This window comes from Pelodiscus sinensis, chromosome 5 (genome assembly GCF_052426305.1).
Source record: "Pelodiscus sinensis isolate ZL-2025 chromosome 5, ASM5242630v1, whole genome shotgun sequence".
NCBI lineage: Eukaryota > Metazoa > Chordata > Testudines > Trionychidae > Pelodiscus > Pelodiscus sinensis.
The window spans coordinates 24,525,360-24,541,527 of record NC_143056.1 but is presented as its reverse complement, the minus strand read 5'-3'; the positions used below and the strand labels follow the sequence as shown (position 1 = coordinate 24,541,527).

Genomic DNA, 16,168 nt, shown 5'->3' with positions numbered 1-16,168 from the left:
CAGAGCCGCCCAAGAGGCTAAAGGAGGGACCAAATCCAGCTGCGGTGAAAGTTAAAACTCCGGGGCGGCTCCACAGCGGGAGAGGGGGGCCGCCCCTTATCCCGAAACAGGCTGGGCTAGAGGAGAGGCTGCCCCAGAGCCGGGCGCGCCTGCCTCAGGCAAACTAAGGGGAGCCACTGAGAGGAGGGAGCGATCGGCTGCCCCTAGTGACCGGGGCTGGCAGCGGCTCGGACCCGAGCTCCTGGGACTGGCTGACACGCCCCCTGGGCTCACCCCTCGCACGGGCAGGCAGAGGCGGAGGAGCCGCGGCGCTCGGCCGGTCTCGCATGCGGGCAGAGAGGGGGCCAGCCTCGGCCGGCCGGGGGAGCGGCGCTGCTCGCCCTGGCCTGGGCCCTGCAGAGTTTCCCGGGCGCTGGCAGCTGCTGGGGGGCGAACGGGCCCAGGCGCTGCCCCCAGCCCGCCTCCCCCGGCCCTACTGGAGGAGCTGCGCCCCGCGCCACGGGCACCCCGCCGGCGGGCCAGCTACGAGCTGCTCAAGGAGGCGACCCTGCTGCGGCGCCTCGACCACCCCGGCGTCCTCGAGGCAGCTCGTGGGGCGGACACTGCGCTGGTGGGCCCCGCTGCGTGGCCCCCTCGCAGCGCCTTTTCCAGCGCCCCGCGGCTCCTCGGCCCCGCCACCTGCGGGCTCCCCGGGCGCTTGCGGCGGCAGCCCCCGTGAGTGGAGGCGTTTGTGCGGACGGGAGCAGGCCGAGGGCCCGATCTCCTTGGCACAGGCATTGCCAAGACAGCTGCGCCCTGCGTCGGTGGAGTCCTCACGGATTCTCCCTTTAGGGGGCTAGCTGCGTCCGGGGCTGGGCGAAGGAAGGAGATCGCAGTCTCCTACAGAAACCAGGCTGATGGGAATGCGCTTGGGGGTACACTTTAGTCCAGCCCCTCTGGCCAGGGTCCGCCCCGAGCCACGTGCTTTGTAGACGGAGTTATTCAAACCCACATCCTGTAGCAAAATGCAGGACAATGTAGCACTTTAAAGACTAACAAGATGGTTTATTAGATGATGAGCTTTCGTGGGCCAGACCCACTTCCTCAGATCAAATAAGGGTCTGGCCCACGAAAGCTCATCATCTAATAAACCATCTTGTTAGTCTTTAAAGTGCTACATTGTCCTGCATTTTGCTTCAGCTACCCCAGACTAACACAGCTACATTTCTATCACTACCACATCCTGTAAACACATCAGGGTCTCTTTCTGGGTTTGATGACTGCTAATGATGCCATTAGCAGGAGGAGGGGGGATCACACAAGTCAGTTCGCGCTGCTTTCTCGCCCAGTATAAGCATGGCTGTTAGGTAGGGATATCAAATCGCACTAGGCATCAGTGGGATGGTATCAGCACTGTGTATGTGACTTCCAAACACAGAGTAATTGCATTATCGACGGTATTGCTGTATTTACACAGTGTCTGCCTGCTTTAAATAGAGTACAGAGAATGAAAGCCTTCTACTACTGTACTTGAGAATCCATTTTCCACAGAAGCCAAGCTGATCAGTCAATATTTATTCAACTCCCTCCTACATTTGTACTTGTATATGCATCAATATGACAATCCCTCCTTTTCTCTCTACAGTTGCATGGTCAATGCTATGATAATAGCTTAGATCCTGAAATAAGGGTCGTAGCTATGTTGGAGCTAGGATCCCCTCTGGAGATGATTCAGCTTCTGCAGACCCCCTGGGAGGAGAGATTTAAAGTAAGAAAACAAAACAGAGGCAATGTTATCAGTAACTTTTAGGTCTCAAACTGAGGAAATGCAAAAAGCCCATGATGAGTGCTGGGACACACAATATGATCATGCTGACTTTCCGTTTATTCCTGCAACTCTTTAAATAATTTTGTTTTCATCCTTTTAAATTATGGTAAATAATATCCCCATTTAGAGAGCAGGAACTCCACTATTGCCAGCTGTTCTTTTATCTCCCCTCAAAAGCAGTGTTAGAATTGACCTAAATTTACAGAGTCTAAAGAACCCTACTTAGGAACATATGTTTAATACTGTGTGTCAGATGAGGAGTCTGGTTCTGTCTGTGTTGCCTTTGCAGAGTGGTCTATTAATTTGTATAGCCAGGCATTGATTTGTATAGCCAGCAGCATTATGTTCCAGTGGATGGATGAGGCAAGGAACATTGGTTCTATCCAGGCTCTTCTACTGACAGACATGCTGCATGATCTTGGGCAAGTTACCTCTCTCTGTGCTTCTTGTCTTTTCTCTTACCCCTTTATCTGTTGTTATCTAGATCAGTGGTCCCCAACCTTTCGGGGCTGCCGGGCGCCTGAGGGCGGGGCCATTCAAGCATCGGGCACCCAGGCGTGGGGCCGCGCACGTGCCCGGGGGCTGGGCCGTGCACGTGCCTGGGGGTGGGACCACCCATACACCGTGTACCGGTGCTGGCGCCACCCATGCGCCGTGCTCCCAGGGACAGCACCGATCCTGTGCCGCACGCCATGGGGTGGGTCACGCCCAGGCGTGGGTCTGCCATGCACCCAGGGGTGGGGCCACCCATATGCCACACACCCGGGTCCGGAACAGCCCATGCGGTGTATGCCCGGGGCCGACGGCACTCCTGTGCCGTGCATCCAGGAGTCAGCAGCGCCCGTGCACTGCGCGCCTGGGGCTGGCGCCACTCCTGTGCCATGTGCCCAGGGGCAGGGATGCCCGTACGCCGCGTGCCCAGGAGCCAACAGCGCCCATGGGGACGGGGACGGCCCCGATCACTTGGCGGGTGCACAGAAATGGCCCAGTGGGTGCCATGGCGCCCGCGGGCACCACATTGGGGACCACTGATCTAGATCATAAGCTCTGCAGGACAGCAACTGTCTCTCACAATGTGTTCAGCAGGGCTCTGTTCTTGCTTGGGGCCTCTTGCTGCTACTGTCATACAAATAATAATAAATTGCCGCCTCAGTCTGTAGGTGAGAGGTCACATAAGGGTTCCGAATGGCTGCTGTGCCTCCGAAGTACAGGAAACTCTCACCATTCGGGTTCCAGCGTCCACAACCAATGGTGAAATTCATAAATACTGGGAGCCCCAGTTCCCAGCCCCCACAGTGAGCTCCCTGCAGCTCCTGAACTCATCGCGGTGGCTGGGAGCTGTGGGGAACTCAATGTGGCTCCTGGCAGTCATGGGGGAATCATTGCAGCTGCCAGGAGCCAGGGTGAGTTCACCTCAGCTCCTGGCAGCTGGGGGGAACTCACCATGGAGGTCTGAACTATGGTGAGTTCCTGGCAGCTCCTTACTCCCACCACCCCCAGGCTGGGACAGGAGACCTGTGAATATGCAGAACCACAAATAGAAATTCTGTGAATTACAAGGGTCTCCTATAGTAAACACAGAAGCTGTTTAGCTCACCAGTGGCATAAATTGCATCTAACGTGGAAGACATTTTTATTATTTGTATTATAGTAGTGGTCTCAGTCAGGTCCTCACTGTACTGAGTCCTTCTTCTTTGCTTTACTGGAGGTGGGATGGTGTTGAAGTTAAAGGCAGAACTACAATGCAATCAGTGAGAAATTCTTTAGTTAACCCTCAAACTATACTCTCCCCCCCGAAGCATGTGACCCACAAGGCTGACCATGGCTACCACAGTCAGAGCCACAAACAGACCAAGACATCCAAAACTCAGTATAGGGCTTCAAGGCACTGACTGGCTCCAGCAGAAGGAAAGGCTGTGTTTCCTGAATGGCTGTTCTGTTCAATATACCAGCATGTCTAAATAGCCCCATCATTTACAAGGCAAAAAGCTCTATATGAAAAGTCCCACCTTTGCTAAACAACTATTTTCTGCTGGTTTCCTGGGTGGATGTTCTCTATGTTTTCCATTCCCAAACAAGCTATGTGTCGTACAGATGACTCCAATAATAGAAGTGACCAAGGACATGTAAAAATGCATGGCACAGTCTTAAATGGTGAAGAGGTTACAAATTATGGCAGTAAGATCTCACTAAACCTCTTAGAGCATGTCTACACTGCACATAGGTACACACACTGGCATGTGTTTAACTGTGATCAGGCCAGCTGACACGGTGGGAAGGCAAAGGGGGCAATTACCCAGGGGCTTGGGTGATTTAAAACAGCATAGGGGCTTCTGGCTCTCACCACTGGCAACACAGCAGGGCTAAAACAGGCTTCTGGCCTGCCCTTTCTCTGCGCCTCTCCTGGAAGTGGCTGGCATATCGCTAGGGTCCCTGGGGACCGTGTGCTGCCCACATCCTGAGTGCCAACTCTGCAACTCCCATTGGCTGGGAACTGCAGCCACTGGGAGATGCAGGTGTGACGCCTACATCCAGCAACATATAGAGACCTCCTGACTGTCCCACCCCTCCCCCAACTAGGAGCTGTTGCCAGAAAGGTGTGCCAGTCCCTTTCAGAGCTGCCCAAGGTAAGCGCCAAATCCCTGCTCTATCCCAGAGCTTGTATCCCCTTCCACACACAAACTCCCTCCCAGATCCTGCACAGCTCACCATCTCCTGCACCAAATTAGTACCCAGAGCCCACACCTTCTCTTGCACCTAACCTCCCTCCTCGAATCTGCACCAAAGGACATCCTTAGGATGTATGGGGCCCTATGCAGTACTAATAAACTGGTGCCCCTGTTCCCAATGACAGCCTGAGGTGGTGATTACTTTTTAGAGGTGTGATTTTACAATCTTTAACAACACACTAATGAAATGTTTTAAAGGTTCTGTAGACTAACACAGTAAATGTATATTTGCCAAACAGTACAGTCTCTGTGACAAAGGATAAATGGTCACAAATCAGACCTCAGGAATGGTAACACACATAAACCTGTAGGGGAGCATTTTAACCTGCCTGGACATTCAATAATGGATTTAAAAGTAGCCATTCTTCTACAAAGGCATTTTATCACCCAATTACAGAGGGAGACAGCTCAACTGTAGTTCATTTACAAGTTCAACACTATTAACTTGGGCTTGAATAAAGATATTAATTGGTTTATGCTCTTCTCTTCAAAGGCATATGTATGGGTCACATCCTGTATCAAAGGCTGTGAATGGGTCACATCCAGCCGGACTTAATTAGTTGCATTAACACTGGTCCTACGATTGATAGGTAACTGCTTTTGCTGTTATGTATACCCTGGATTCTGTCATTTCCACTCCAACTCATCTGATGAAGTGGGTTTCATCAACGAAAGCTCATGATCCAATATATTTGTTAGTCTCTAAGAAGGTGTTACAGGGCTGCATGTTGTTTTTACAGTAGATTCAGAAACTGACAGTATCTACCTGGGGTTGGCAAATGCCTGTTAAATGGCTTCATTGTCACTTGAATGGCTCTTTCACTGGTTCAGTGTTCCAATAATAGCTCTGTCAGGCTATTTCATATGTAAGCTAACTAGACCCCCTCCGAAGGAAGCAGAGCCACAGAACAGGGATAGGAGGAAGTGGGTGAGTGGACGGATGTTAAAAGCCAGTGGTGCCTCAAATTTTTGGGTGCCCTATACAGCTGTGTGTGGGTATGGAGAGCCCTGTTTGCACCACTTCCCCCCCTCCCAACACTCCCTTGCTTCAGCCTGGTGAAATGAGTGAGGGTGGGAAGAGGGAGGAGGGATGGAGTGAGCAGGGGACAGCCTTGGAGAAGGTGGGGCAGGGAGTGGGTTTGTATGATCTGACAATTGGCAGTACTACGGGTGTCCATATGGGAGTTCTGGCCATGCAATTACAGTGAACCCAGCAGCGTAGCCAGCATGTTGCTGGGCACCAGTCTTACAGCTGGCAGGTCTCTGGGCACCAGCCAATGCAGATGCAGCCCTGCCCATGTGCATGTGGCTTGTGTATGCATGGCGGACTTATTGACTGTTCTGCCTTGGTTGGGGGAACAGACAATCACTCTGGGCCCCTGGGCAAGGTGGGGGCGGCGGCAGCTCCATACACTCAGAATGGATGGGACGGGGACAGTGAGTGCACCACTCCATCCCCACACAGCCCATAGAACTGCCTGGAGTGGCCATGCAGTTCCAGTGGCAATTTAAAGGACCTAAGGCTCTGGGCATCACTGATGGCATAGTAGCTACTATGGCAGCCAGAACCTTGGGCCCTTCAAAATTGCTGGGAGCTGGGGCAATTGCCCTCTTTGCCCTCGCTCCTTTCCCCATCGGCAGGCCTGGCCATGAGGCCCGGAATTACATCATTGGGCCTGACTGTGGTGTAGACAAGCTCTATGACCCTCCCATCTCACAGGGTCCTAGAGCCAGTGCCCCATCCCAAGCCTGAAGGACTATACAACAATTAAACAGCCAAAGTCAGCTGTCATGGGTCAGCCACGGGTTTTAATTGCACAGACATACGCTTTAATGAATGAGGCATTTAGTACAATAGTTGTACATAGGGAGTGCTGTTCTAGAATAAAACATCTATGCCTATATCCTGACTCTGGTAATGGTCTATACTGCCTGCTTTTATCCTAGGATGGATCATACTAGGCACTGGTCCTGTAAGCTGTTCTGAATAAAGCCCCTGGACTCCTGCAGACAGCCACTGAAGTTGAATACTACGTACAGATATGGTTGCCTCATCTCAAAAAAGATATGTTGGCATTGGAAAAGGTTCAGAAAAGGATAACAAAAATGATTAGGGGTTTGGAATGGGTGCCATATGAAGAGAAATTAAAAAACTTGGGATTTTTCAGCTAAAAAAAAGGAGACTATGGAGGGATATGATTGATAGGTCTATAAAATTATGACAGGTATGGAGAAAGTGAATAAGGAAAAGTTATTTACTTGTTTCCATAAACATAAGAACTAGGAGTCACCAAATGAAAATAATAGGTAGCAGGTTTAAAATAAACAAAAGGAAGTTTTTTTTCATGGAGCGCGTAGTCAACCTATGGAACTCCTAGCCAAAAGATGTTGTGAAGACCAGGATTTTAACAGGGTTCAAAAAGAACTAGATAAATTAATGGAGGTTAGGTCCATCAGTGGCTGTTAGCCAGGGTGGGTAGGAATGATGTCCCTAGCCTTTGTTTGTCAGCTGGAAATGAATAACAAGAGAAGATATCACTTGATGATTCCCTGTTCTATTCACTCCCTGTTGCATCTGGCATTGGCCACTGTCAGAAGACAAGATACTGGGCTATATGGGCCTTTGGCCTGACCCAGTATGGGCATTCTTATGAAGTACATGGGATTCTATGTGCGTGCAAGGGTCCATGTGCATGGAGCAGTTGCAGGATCGGAAGCCAATTATGTGATGTTATTCTATGGTGGAAAACACCTTCCTGATCCCAGGTGGCAATCTACATATAGCCTGAAGAATGAAAGTGTATATTGTATCCCTTGTAGCTTTTTACTCTAGTGGCGTAACTGGAAAGGTTTCGTGTGTGTGTGTGTGTGTGTGTGTGTGTGTGTGTGTGTGTGTGTGTGTGTGTGTGTGTGTGTACACATGCATATTTAACAAACGTTGCTTAACTGCTTGTGTCAGTAACTTCTTGTGGCAATATTGACAATATAACTTCTAATATACACATAATTTACATACTGTGCATCCCATGTCTTTAATTTCACTGATTGCCTTTCCCCTTCTTCACTCAGTTTATTAACTTTGTTTGGACTGTATTCCCTGTGTGTTTTTTGTCTTCTCTTTCTCAGATTTGCCTGAGTCTAGTGAAACTGCTGTTTTACCTGGCACACTCCCCTCTCGGTTCAATAGCCCTCTTGGATTTCCAGCCAAGGCAGTTTGTTATGGTGGATGGAAACTTAAAAGTGACAGACATGGACGATGCCAGCATTGAGGAAAGGTTATGCAGGGAAGATAATGACTGCACATTAGACTTCCCTGCAAAAAGCTTCATTCTCAACTGTACTACAGCTGGGAAATGTGAAGACCTAAATGAAAAGAAAAATCTTTTTAACGCATAATGTGCATAATGTGCAATTATATAGAACCATTTGGCAGATTTGAGTATAAATTGAACAATACCATGTAGTGAGCAGTATCCTGTACTTATTCTGTGAAGCATACACAGATCAATTAAAAATTTATTTGTAGCAAATATTAATTTCATTGTTAGCTAAGAATTGAAAACGGCTTAATCATTGTGTGGTAACAATGCAGATACCCTTCCGGCATTGCTTCCCTCTGACAACCGGTGAACCTGCCCCAAAAGCTTTCCTCGGTGAATTCATTGCTTCCCAGAGGTGCCACAATGACAGCCTTGGAGATGGCAATCCTCTAACTATCCACAAAAGAGTCAGTGCAAAGTTTTCCCACCAATGTGCCTCAGCTTTGTGGTACTGCAGGTGGAGTTGCCTCTGCATGAGAGCAAAATAGTTTTAGTCTCTATGTCCCTTTAACGCATGGCCTCTCATTCACAATTGGCAACAAAGGAATGAAGGAACAATATAGATGGACATCTTTTGGGAATTGAACTGAGAATGTCAACTCAATTCACGTAGGCCACTAATCAGTCATCAAAAGGCAGCAGCTTCCTCTCACCATTGATCTGCGCTAGATATGAACTGCTGACCTGGAGGTAAAAGTCTTGGTAGTCCATTATTAATGTTCAGGTGCTTAAGAGGGAGACATAATTATTGAGGGATCCTAATTTCATCCTAAAAGAAAATTACAGCCTTGCAATAATGACCCATCCCTTTAGAGCAGCAGCTTTGTGGAGGAAATGGATGGTTCAAGGAATTAATAATGAGCTACTGTGTCTTTCTGTTAATAAATGGACTGCCAAGCCTTGTTAGCACAAGGCTTTCTGTTTGCTATAGGTAATAGAGCATATATGTCCTTTCTTTGTAGGTTGGAAAGTCACTGCTTGAAGGTAAGCAAGGCAATATTCACAGGATCCTCTCAGGGGAATTTAGTGAAATTGCTTGAGTTCTTTAAGTTAGACTGGATTATGCAGTTGGCAGTTGACATTATATAAGAACCTGATTAGAACAGAATAGGCCTCCTGAGATGGAAAGTGGAGAGGACTAATTGTTAACATTTTGGCTATGTCTAGACTACATTCCTCTTTCGAAAGAGGAATGTAAATTAGGCCAATCGAAAGTGCAAATGAAGCGTGGATTTAAATATCCTGTGCTTCATTTGCATATTCACGTCCGAGCGCTTTTTCGAAAAAGCGCTCAGACGTGAATATGCAAATGAAGCACAGGATATTTAAATCCACGCTTCATTTGCACTTTCGATTTACCTAATTTATGTTCCTCTTTCAAAAGAGGAACGTAGTTTAGACATGCCCTTTGAGATCTCTCACTTCTGACATGCCTGTGGGATTTTTCTTGCAGGTATTTTTTCACGTATCTTTTGCCACACACTGCACCTACTGCTTTGCGGCCCTTTTTGGGTGATATCCTGAACGCAACAGGTACAAGCTAATATTTAGAACCCACTTTTTTATAAGAAGACATTCTAAATGATATTTCATTGGCTTAGTCACTTCTGTCATCTTTTCCTTGTTAATGTAGGCGATTTACGATATGGAATAAATGAAACTCTAGGAGCTTTTGAAAAAGTCTTACATTTGTACAAGTTGGGGCTGTATCTACAGAAAAGACACCATCTTTTAAAAGGTACAGGATATCAGAGTCTTTAGATCGAGGTGGGAAATAATTTTTGATGGGGGACCATTCCAAGAATTTGGAAAGTGGTCGAGGGCTTCACTCTTTCATGATCTTAATGAAGGTGCAAGGTCTGGGATGGAGGTTGAGTGCAGAAGGGAGCCTGGGGTAAGGAAGGGAGTTTGGGCGAAGGAGGCTGTTGTGACCCAGGGCACTGGACTGAGGTGCAGGGGGTTGGACTGTGATCTAGAGTAGGGAATTGGGGTACAAGTTGGGGTGCAGGGATTTGGGTTGTGAGCTAGGGAAGGAGGGGACTGTGATCTGGGGCAAGGGATTGGGGTGCCAGATCTGGCAGGGCATATGGGTGTAGGAGAGGGGCAGAGGATTTGGGAATGTGGAGTAGGGGGCAGGAGTGGGGGGCATAGAATTGGGGAAGGGAGGGGCTGGAGTGCCAGAGTCAGGGTCTTGCCAGAAGCCTTACCAGCCAACAGCCCGTTCCTGAATCAGCCTCCCTTCCTGCCAGTGTTCCCTCTAAACTATATGGTAGCACAGCTTTACAAGGAGCCATGAACCTCTAACTGGGCGGGGCTGATTAATCACCTGTGAAACTGTGCTGCCTTGCAGTTTAGAGAAAACACTGCTGCCTGCCCCACCCCCGCACAGGCTGCAGCCATGTGCTCTGGAGCCCTTGTGCTTCATGGCTGCCTGTTATTGAAACAGGCAGCTCCCATTGGTTGGTTTCTTTACACATTTATTCACAGTTTATCATGTGCTCCAGTTTGTGATTCAATTGAGTAAATGTCCTGTTAATATCTTAAGTGGTCTTTTTCTTCTATGGACCAGTTGGTAAGAAAGATCCTCAGATGATCTTCACTCCCTTTACCCACATATCCCTGCAATACTTTATTTTTCTCCTGTTTCATTGTGCAACCCATCTGCTACTTTGAGTCATTGGTAAGCCATTCCTCTGCACAAAAGAAAGGACCACTTTTACATGGTGGAGAAGAGTAGAGTTGCCAGGTGTCCGGTTTTGAACCGGACAGTCCAGTATTTGAGCTTTCTGTTCGGGAAACAAATTGAGAAAATATAAATGCCTGGTATTTTCTAAATAAGATGTAATGTAGATTGTGATGTAATGTCAAGTGTGTCCAGTATTTTTGTTGAAACCATCTGGCAACCCTAAAAGTGGCTAATCATTCTTCTTCCTTATGAAAGGATTCATTCTTTGCTGTTTTCAGCACAAAAGGTATCATGGTCCAAGTTTTCCTAGGTGTTCCCATGCAGGCTTGGAATGGGCATGAATTACAATGTTCATGGAGTACCAAATTTACAACTCCCTCTGGAAATTGTGTGCTTGCAAGCAGAGCATGTGCAAAAATATAGGCACACTCTTGCACAGATGGACCTGCATTTCTAGCATCCATTGTATTTCTAACAATGTCTTTCCATCACAGTTCATTAGCAGAGTGCTAAGATTTGCATGTCTTCCCTATTTTACATCTCCACAAAGGGACAGAAATGTGAGCAGTGAGTAGCCATAAACATTGCCTGCTCTGTCATATCTGTCTGGGAAGCATTAGACAAATCTAATGGTTGGGGGAGAGGGCTAGAAATCACAATGTTCTGAGCTTGACTCCTCCGCTAACCCACTCTGAGCAAGCTACTTTCACGTCTTTGAGGGATGTCACTCAAGTGCAAAGTATTAACATTATGCTGTAACTGTAACATACTGTAGGGGGATCTACCCGTGAGATTATTTTTAAAGTTTCCTAAAGGCTATGTCTCTGTATAAAAGTTCTGCTTCCCAGAGTACATCACCCTAAAGGGTTTCCGAACCATGGAAGTGCAGGACTATAAATGCTGGCTCTCCTACAGCCATCTGGGATGCGTACTCTCCATTCATAATACAGAGGACGCTGCAGCAATGTGCAACTCTCAACCACAGTGCCAAAGTTTCATTGTCATGCAAGAGAGAACATGGACAGGTGAGATGTTTTCAATGAAACAAAGTCCCCAATAAAGATCTTTCAGTACAGATGGCCAGATCTCATTGTAAGTTGAAGGGGCTTGTGATAAGGGCCCTCAGCAAGGGAGTCAAGAAGGCTTCCTTTACATCTTGCATCCTGTCCCATTGTGTAAAGCTGCTCTTTGGGTTGATTTAATAGAAGCCATTCCATGCTGGGTTCAGATCTGGTTAGCTTTTACAAGCTGTACAGTATAGGGTCAGAATGGAGAGGAGAGGCTGCCCTTCCATGAAAAATCCAGAGTGCCTAGGAAGCGGTATGGGTGATTCAGTAGATGGCTTTATTCTGTGTCAGTACTGAGCCAGTGCCTTGGCAGACGGCTAGTGATGCTCTTATCTTGGACGTACCATCTCAGAGTATTATCTAGGAGAGGCAGTTTGGCTCAGTGACTAGAGCATTGGACTGGAACTTGGGGTCTATTTCCTGTTCTGCCACTAAGCTGTTGAGCAAGTTCCTGGCCTCTCTGTGCCTCAGTTTCCCCACGGTGGATAATTCTACCACGTTTCTTTTAGATTTACTGAGGAAAAGCACTAAACAGCAGCTTAATATTAGACATTAATATTGCCTTACTGTAGAGACCTTTTGTGGTAATTAAAATACCATATCTCTTGCCAGAGTAATGGCGGTTTTGGTATCTGTGCCCATGCTTGGTTAATTATATTCTCTCTGTGAATTCTTTTAACGGGATGTGATAATTTTCTTCATTTTCTCTCTTAAAGTTATATATAGTGTTGGTATGCACTTTAAATAGTTGCCATAATCCACCCCAGAGATAGCTGCATTTCAGTAGTGAGCAATTGCTGTGGTATGTACTGTTTATAAAAAGCTGTTGGGTCCTTTGAGATAAAAGAAGATATATAAAAGTAGGTGGCTACTGTTGTTTTACTCCAAAATCATAGTTTGCAATTGGTTTTGCTCCTTTTTTTACATCAGATTAAAGCCCCAGGCCAGTAAGTTTAACAAACTGTCATTAGCTCTTGTTACTACCTGTCACTGAAACCAGATTGTGTGGATTTAGAGTTACACTGTAAATTCCCTCATTTAATTGACACCTCAGCAACAGTCTAAACTATTACTTGTAATGCGAATGCTGAATAAGGCAAGTGAAGGCATTGTTATAGTGGTGCTCATGATAATGTATATTGTCTGCTGACATGATACATGCCGCTCTTTGGCATTCTTTTTTTTTTTTAAAAAGTATTCCAATCATTCTTTGTACATTTGTTTGAAAATTGTATGTGGATAATTTTTTTGTATAAGAGCATATTCATGTGCTGACAAAACAGTATGTCTGGCCTCTCTGTGCACAGAGCCAGTTTCACAGTAGCACTGGTTTGTGTATGCATATTGTCTGGGTTTTATTACGTGACCCATGTTAGTCACATGCTTCATGTGCTATTAGAAGGAGCTCAGCTACTACAGAGATGAGCACAGTAGCATAGGCACCACCGCCAGCTTCCTCTGGGCTCAGGGAATGCTCAATAGCCCGCTCTGCCCCTGTCCTGCAATATTCCGTCCCTATGTGGATTTTTTCCATCCGTGTGCGGAATAAATTTGTATGTGTAACGAGGCATGTGCAAATGGGCTGTCACGTTACTGGATCTTGAGGGGAGCAGCCAGATCACTGCTGCACCCATAGGTGGGGTGTTGGCCCCAGAAATGGTATAAAAAGGGGCCATGTGGGGTGCTGAATAGAAGCTTATTATCCGATAATCCTATGTAAGCTATTTATGTGGTTGTATAATGTCTGTGTGTGTAGTTAGGAATCTGTAGTCTGTGTGGATCCTGAATACTTCTCTGCATGTGGTTGAGCACTGGGCAGAGCCCGGGCCTGTGGACATGCTAATTAGCGAGGCCCTGTGAGACAATGGCACTCAATGGGCCAAGGACACACCTAAAGCATGAGGGAGGACACCCAAGAGCGGCCAGCAGAGAGAGGCTGAGGACCAGGTGACCTGCTGCCTACCAGAAGAGGCCAGGAAGGAGGTATAAAGAGGCCATGTGGTCGATGCCATTTTGGTTCTCAGCTCAGCACTTCATCCCAGAGGCAGCAATGCAGGGATCGAAGAGCCCGGAAGACCTGTGAACCCATCCTGATGCTAGGATGTGCAACAAGAACTTTTAAACCAGCAGCTGTAACATCTCTGCTAGAGCCTGCATCGAGGACTGGGAGTTTCGATGCATGTAATGTATGATTCTTTAGCAACCTTACTCTCATGCTTTTCTTTCTTGTGATAATAAACCTTTAGTTGTTAGATGCTAAAGGATTGGCCCAGCGTGATTTGTGGGTAAGGTCCAAAGGGTAAATTGACCAGGGATCTGTGGCTGGTTTCTTGGAACCGGACAGAACTTGTTCGGGGTAGGTGGGATTGGGTGCTAGGACCCCCCCACCTGTGTATGAGGCCCGGGGCCAGCTGAGGCACGGATATTGCTGTTGTGTCGGAGGGGTTTTGCTCGGGAGGCTTCAGGCAGGCTGCTGGAGCGCTCTGTGGGACTGGTTTGTGGCCTGTTTGGAGAGGTCACCAGTCTGGGGACTGTAAGGAGCCCCGAAGTTGAGCAATTCGCCCTGAGTGGACGCCCTCAGCTGTGCCCAGACACGGCCCGGTCCGTCACATGGGCACCACCAGTAGAAACAAACCTCTCTATGGGCGCTCTGCTAATCAGCTGGGCAGCATTTGAATCTCTCCTGAGCAGCTGCACAAGCACCCAGCTTACAAGGAACACTGACTTCTTGCCTCTTCCCCTCCGCCCCAGGCTTTGCTCTTTTTCCCAAGTATCCACCCTGCCTCTTCCTGCCCCTGCCTTTGTCCCTTCTCTACCTGACACTGCTCCACCTCAGGCCCTGCCCCTGCTGCACCTCTTTCCCCAAATCCCCACTCCCATCCCACCCCTTCTTCACCTACTCTCCTGAGCACACTCTGTCCCTGTTCCTCCCACTCCCTTCCAGAGTCTCCTGCATGCCACAACATTGCTGTTTGCAGCACATGGAAGATGCTAGGAGGGGGAGATGTTGATGGGGAGGGCTGTCAGTGAATGGGAGGTGCTGACAGGAAGTGAAGGAGCTAGTGACTTCTTAGCACCCATTAATTTTTGTCCCTGGGTGCTTCAGACCCGATGCATCCATGGAATCTGTGCCTATGCACAGTATAAAATCCTGTACAGAATGGAACAGAACATCCTGCCCATGTCACTGCATTGTTTCTGCAACAAACTGCTATATATCACTGCCATGTCTGTAGTCTGTTTTTATTCCCCTAAACCTTCCTCATGTTTTGTGACAAGTCTTTGTTTCTGAGTGGCTGAAAGGGACAGTTCTATTACTTGGACCCTGATTTTCTGACATGCTGAGGGCTCAGATCCTGCATTCACATTCACTGGAGCTGCAGGTGTTTGCTGGTAACTTCTTAATGTAACTGTAATACTGAAACTTAAAGCTTACAGGGCCCAATTCTGCTTTTCTTGTGCACTCCCACAGTGAATTGGTGAGGATCCTGCATGCACAGGGAATGTAGGAAGGATGCCTCCTATGCACATAGTTGGTGTAAAAAGAAACTGTGCAGAATGCTTTATATCTAAATCTTTCTTGGAATATAAAGAACCAAGATGACTCGTCTCCTCTGTTAATCTTGTGTTTTTATTTTCTTCCCAGGACGCCAACTTGCCTCCTTTCGAAGTAGCCTGCCTGACTTAATACCAGATGTCAATTCTGCAGTCTACATTAAACGATCTGCTACCTCGAGGGAAAGGCTTTAAGAACAGTGAGTGCTCACATAGTGCAGTTCAGGGGGAGTCATTGAGGAGAGCATCATCTACCAAAAGAAATGACACATTTTATTTTGCTTTAGGATGTGGTCTCTGTGCCCGCATGGATGATGCAAAATAGTGCTGTCTGCTTGATCAAAGCGAGATTGTCCCGAGCCAAATCCTCTCCTCTACACAACCTCATCAAGTTCTTAACCTGCTCCCAGACTCTGCTCTTCCTTGTAAACATTTGCAGTTTTAATTCAAATGTTGTTGCAATTTGCATCACCTTGACTTGCTGCTTTTGGAACCAGCTTGTCAGCCAAGGAATAGAAATGGCCATAAGGGTCTTAGCTGTAGTAGTCCTCGTTGGTTCCTCTGTCTTTCAAAATCTATGAATGCCTCTCTGGAGAACACACAGCTCCCCACTGTTGGGACTGCCAAAAGGAATTTAGTAACCTCATACATGTAAAGAATCCATACATTAGTGATGGTGACCAGCTTGCAGTGATTGGATCCAGAGCCATGGTTTTGGATCTGCCCAGAGGGGTCTAGGTATGCAGTTCAGAATGTGGGGTTTGAGCTCAGTCCATTCTGGAGGGCAAAGTGGTAGGCATGTAGTTCAGAATGCAGGGTTTGGGTTCAGCCCTTTGCGGGGTGAGGGAGGTAAGAGGGTAGATATGCAGTTCCTATCTAGGTTTTTGGTTTGGCCCATTACAGAGCAAGGGAGCAGCTGTGTGGTTCAAATCCAGAGCCAAAGTTTGGTATGTTTGGACATAGAGTTGAAGTTTGACATATGCATTGTCAAACACCAGTTTCTT

The 16,168-nt window shown here is 47.5% G+C and overlaps 1 protein-coding gene across 1 annotated transcript; it reads left to right on the top strand.

Moving 5' to 3' along the window:
- Window positions 1-326: 326 nt before the first annotated feature.
- On the top strand, window positions 327-15,359 carry LOC149524299 (extracellular tyrosine-protein kinase PKDCC-like). The gene is given in 8 exon segments (XM_089778256.1): window positions 327-513; window positions 516-583; window positions 1,625-1,747; window positions 7,663-7,931; window positions 9,307-9,389; window positions 9,490-9,594; window positions 11,391-11,567; window positions 15,256-15,359. Coding segments are annotated over 8 exon segments (1,116 nt in total).
- Window positions 15,360-16,168: the final 809 nt, after the last annotated feature.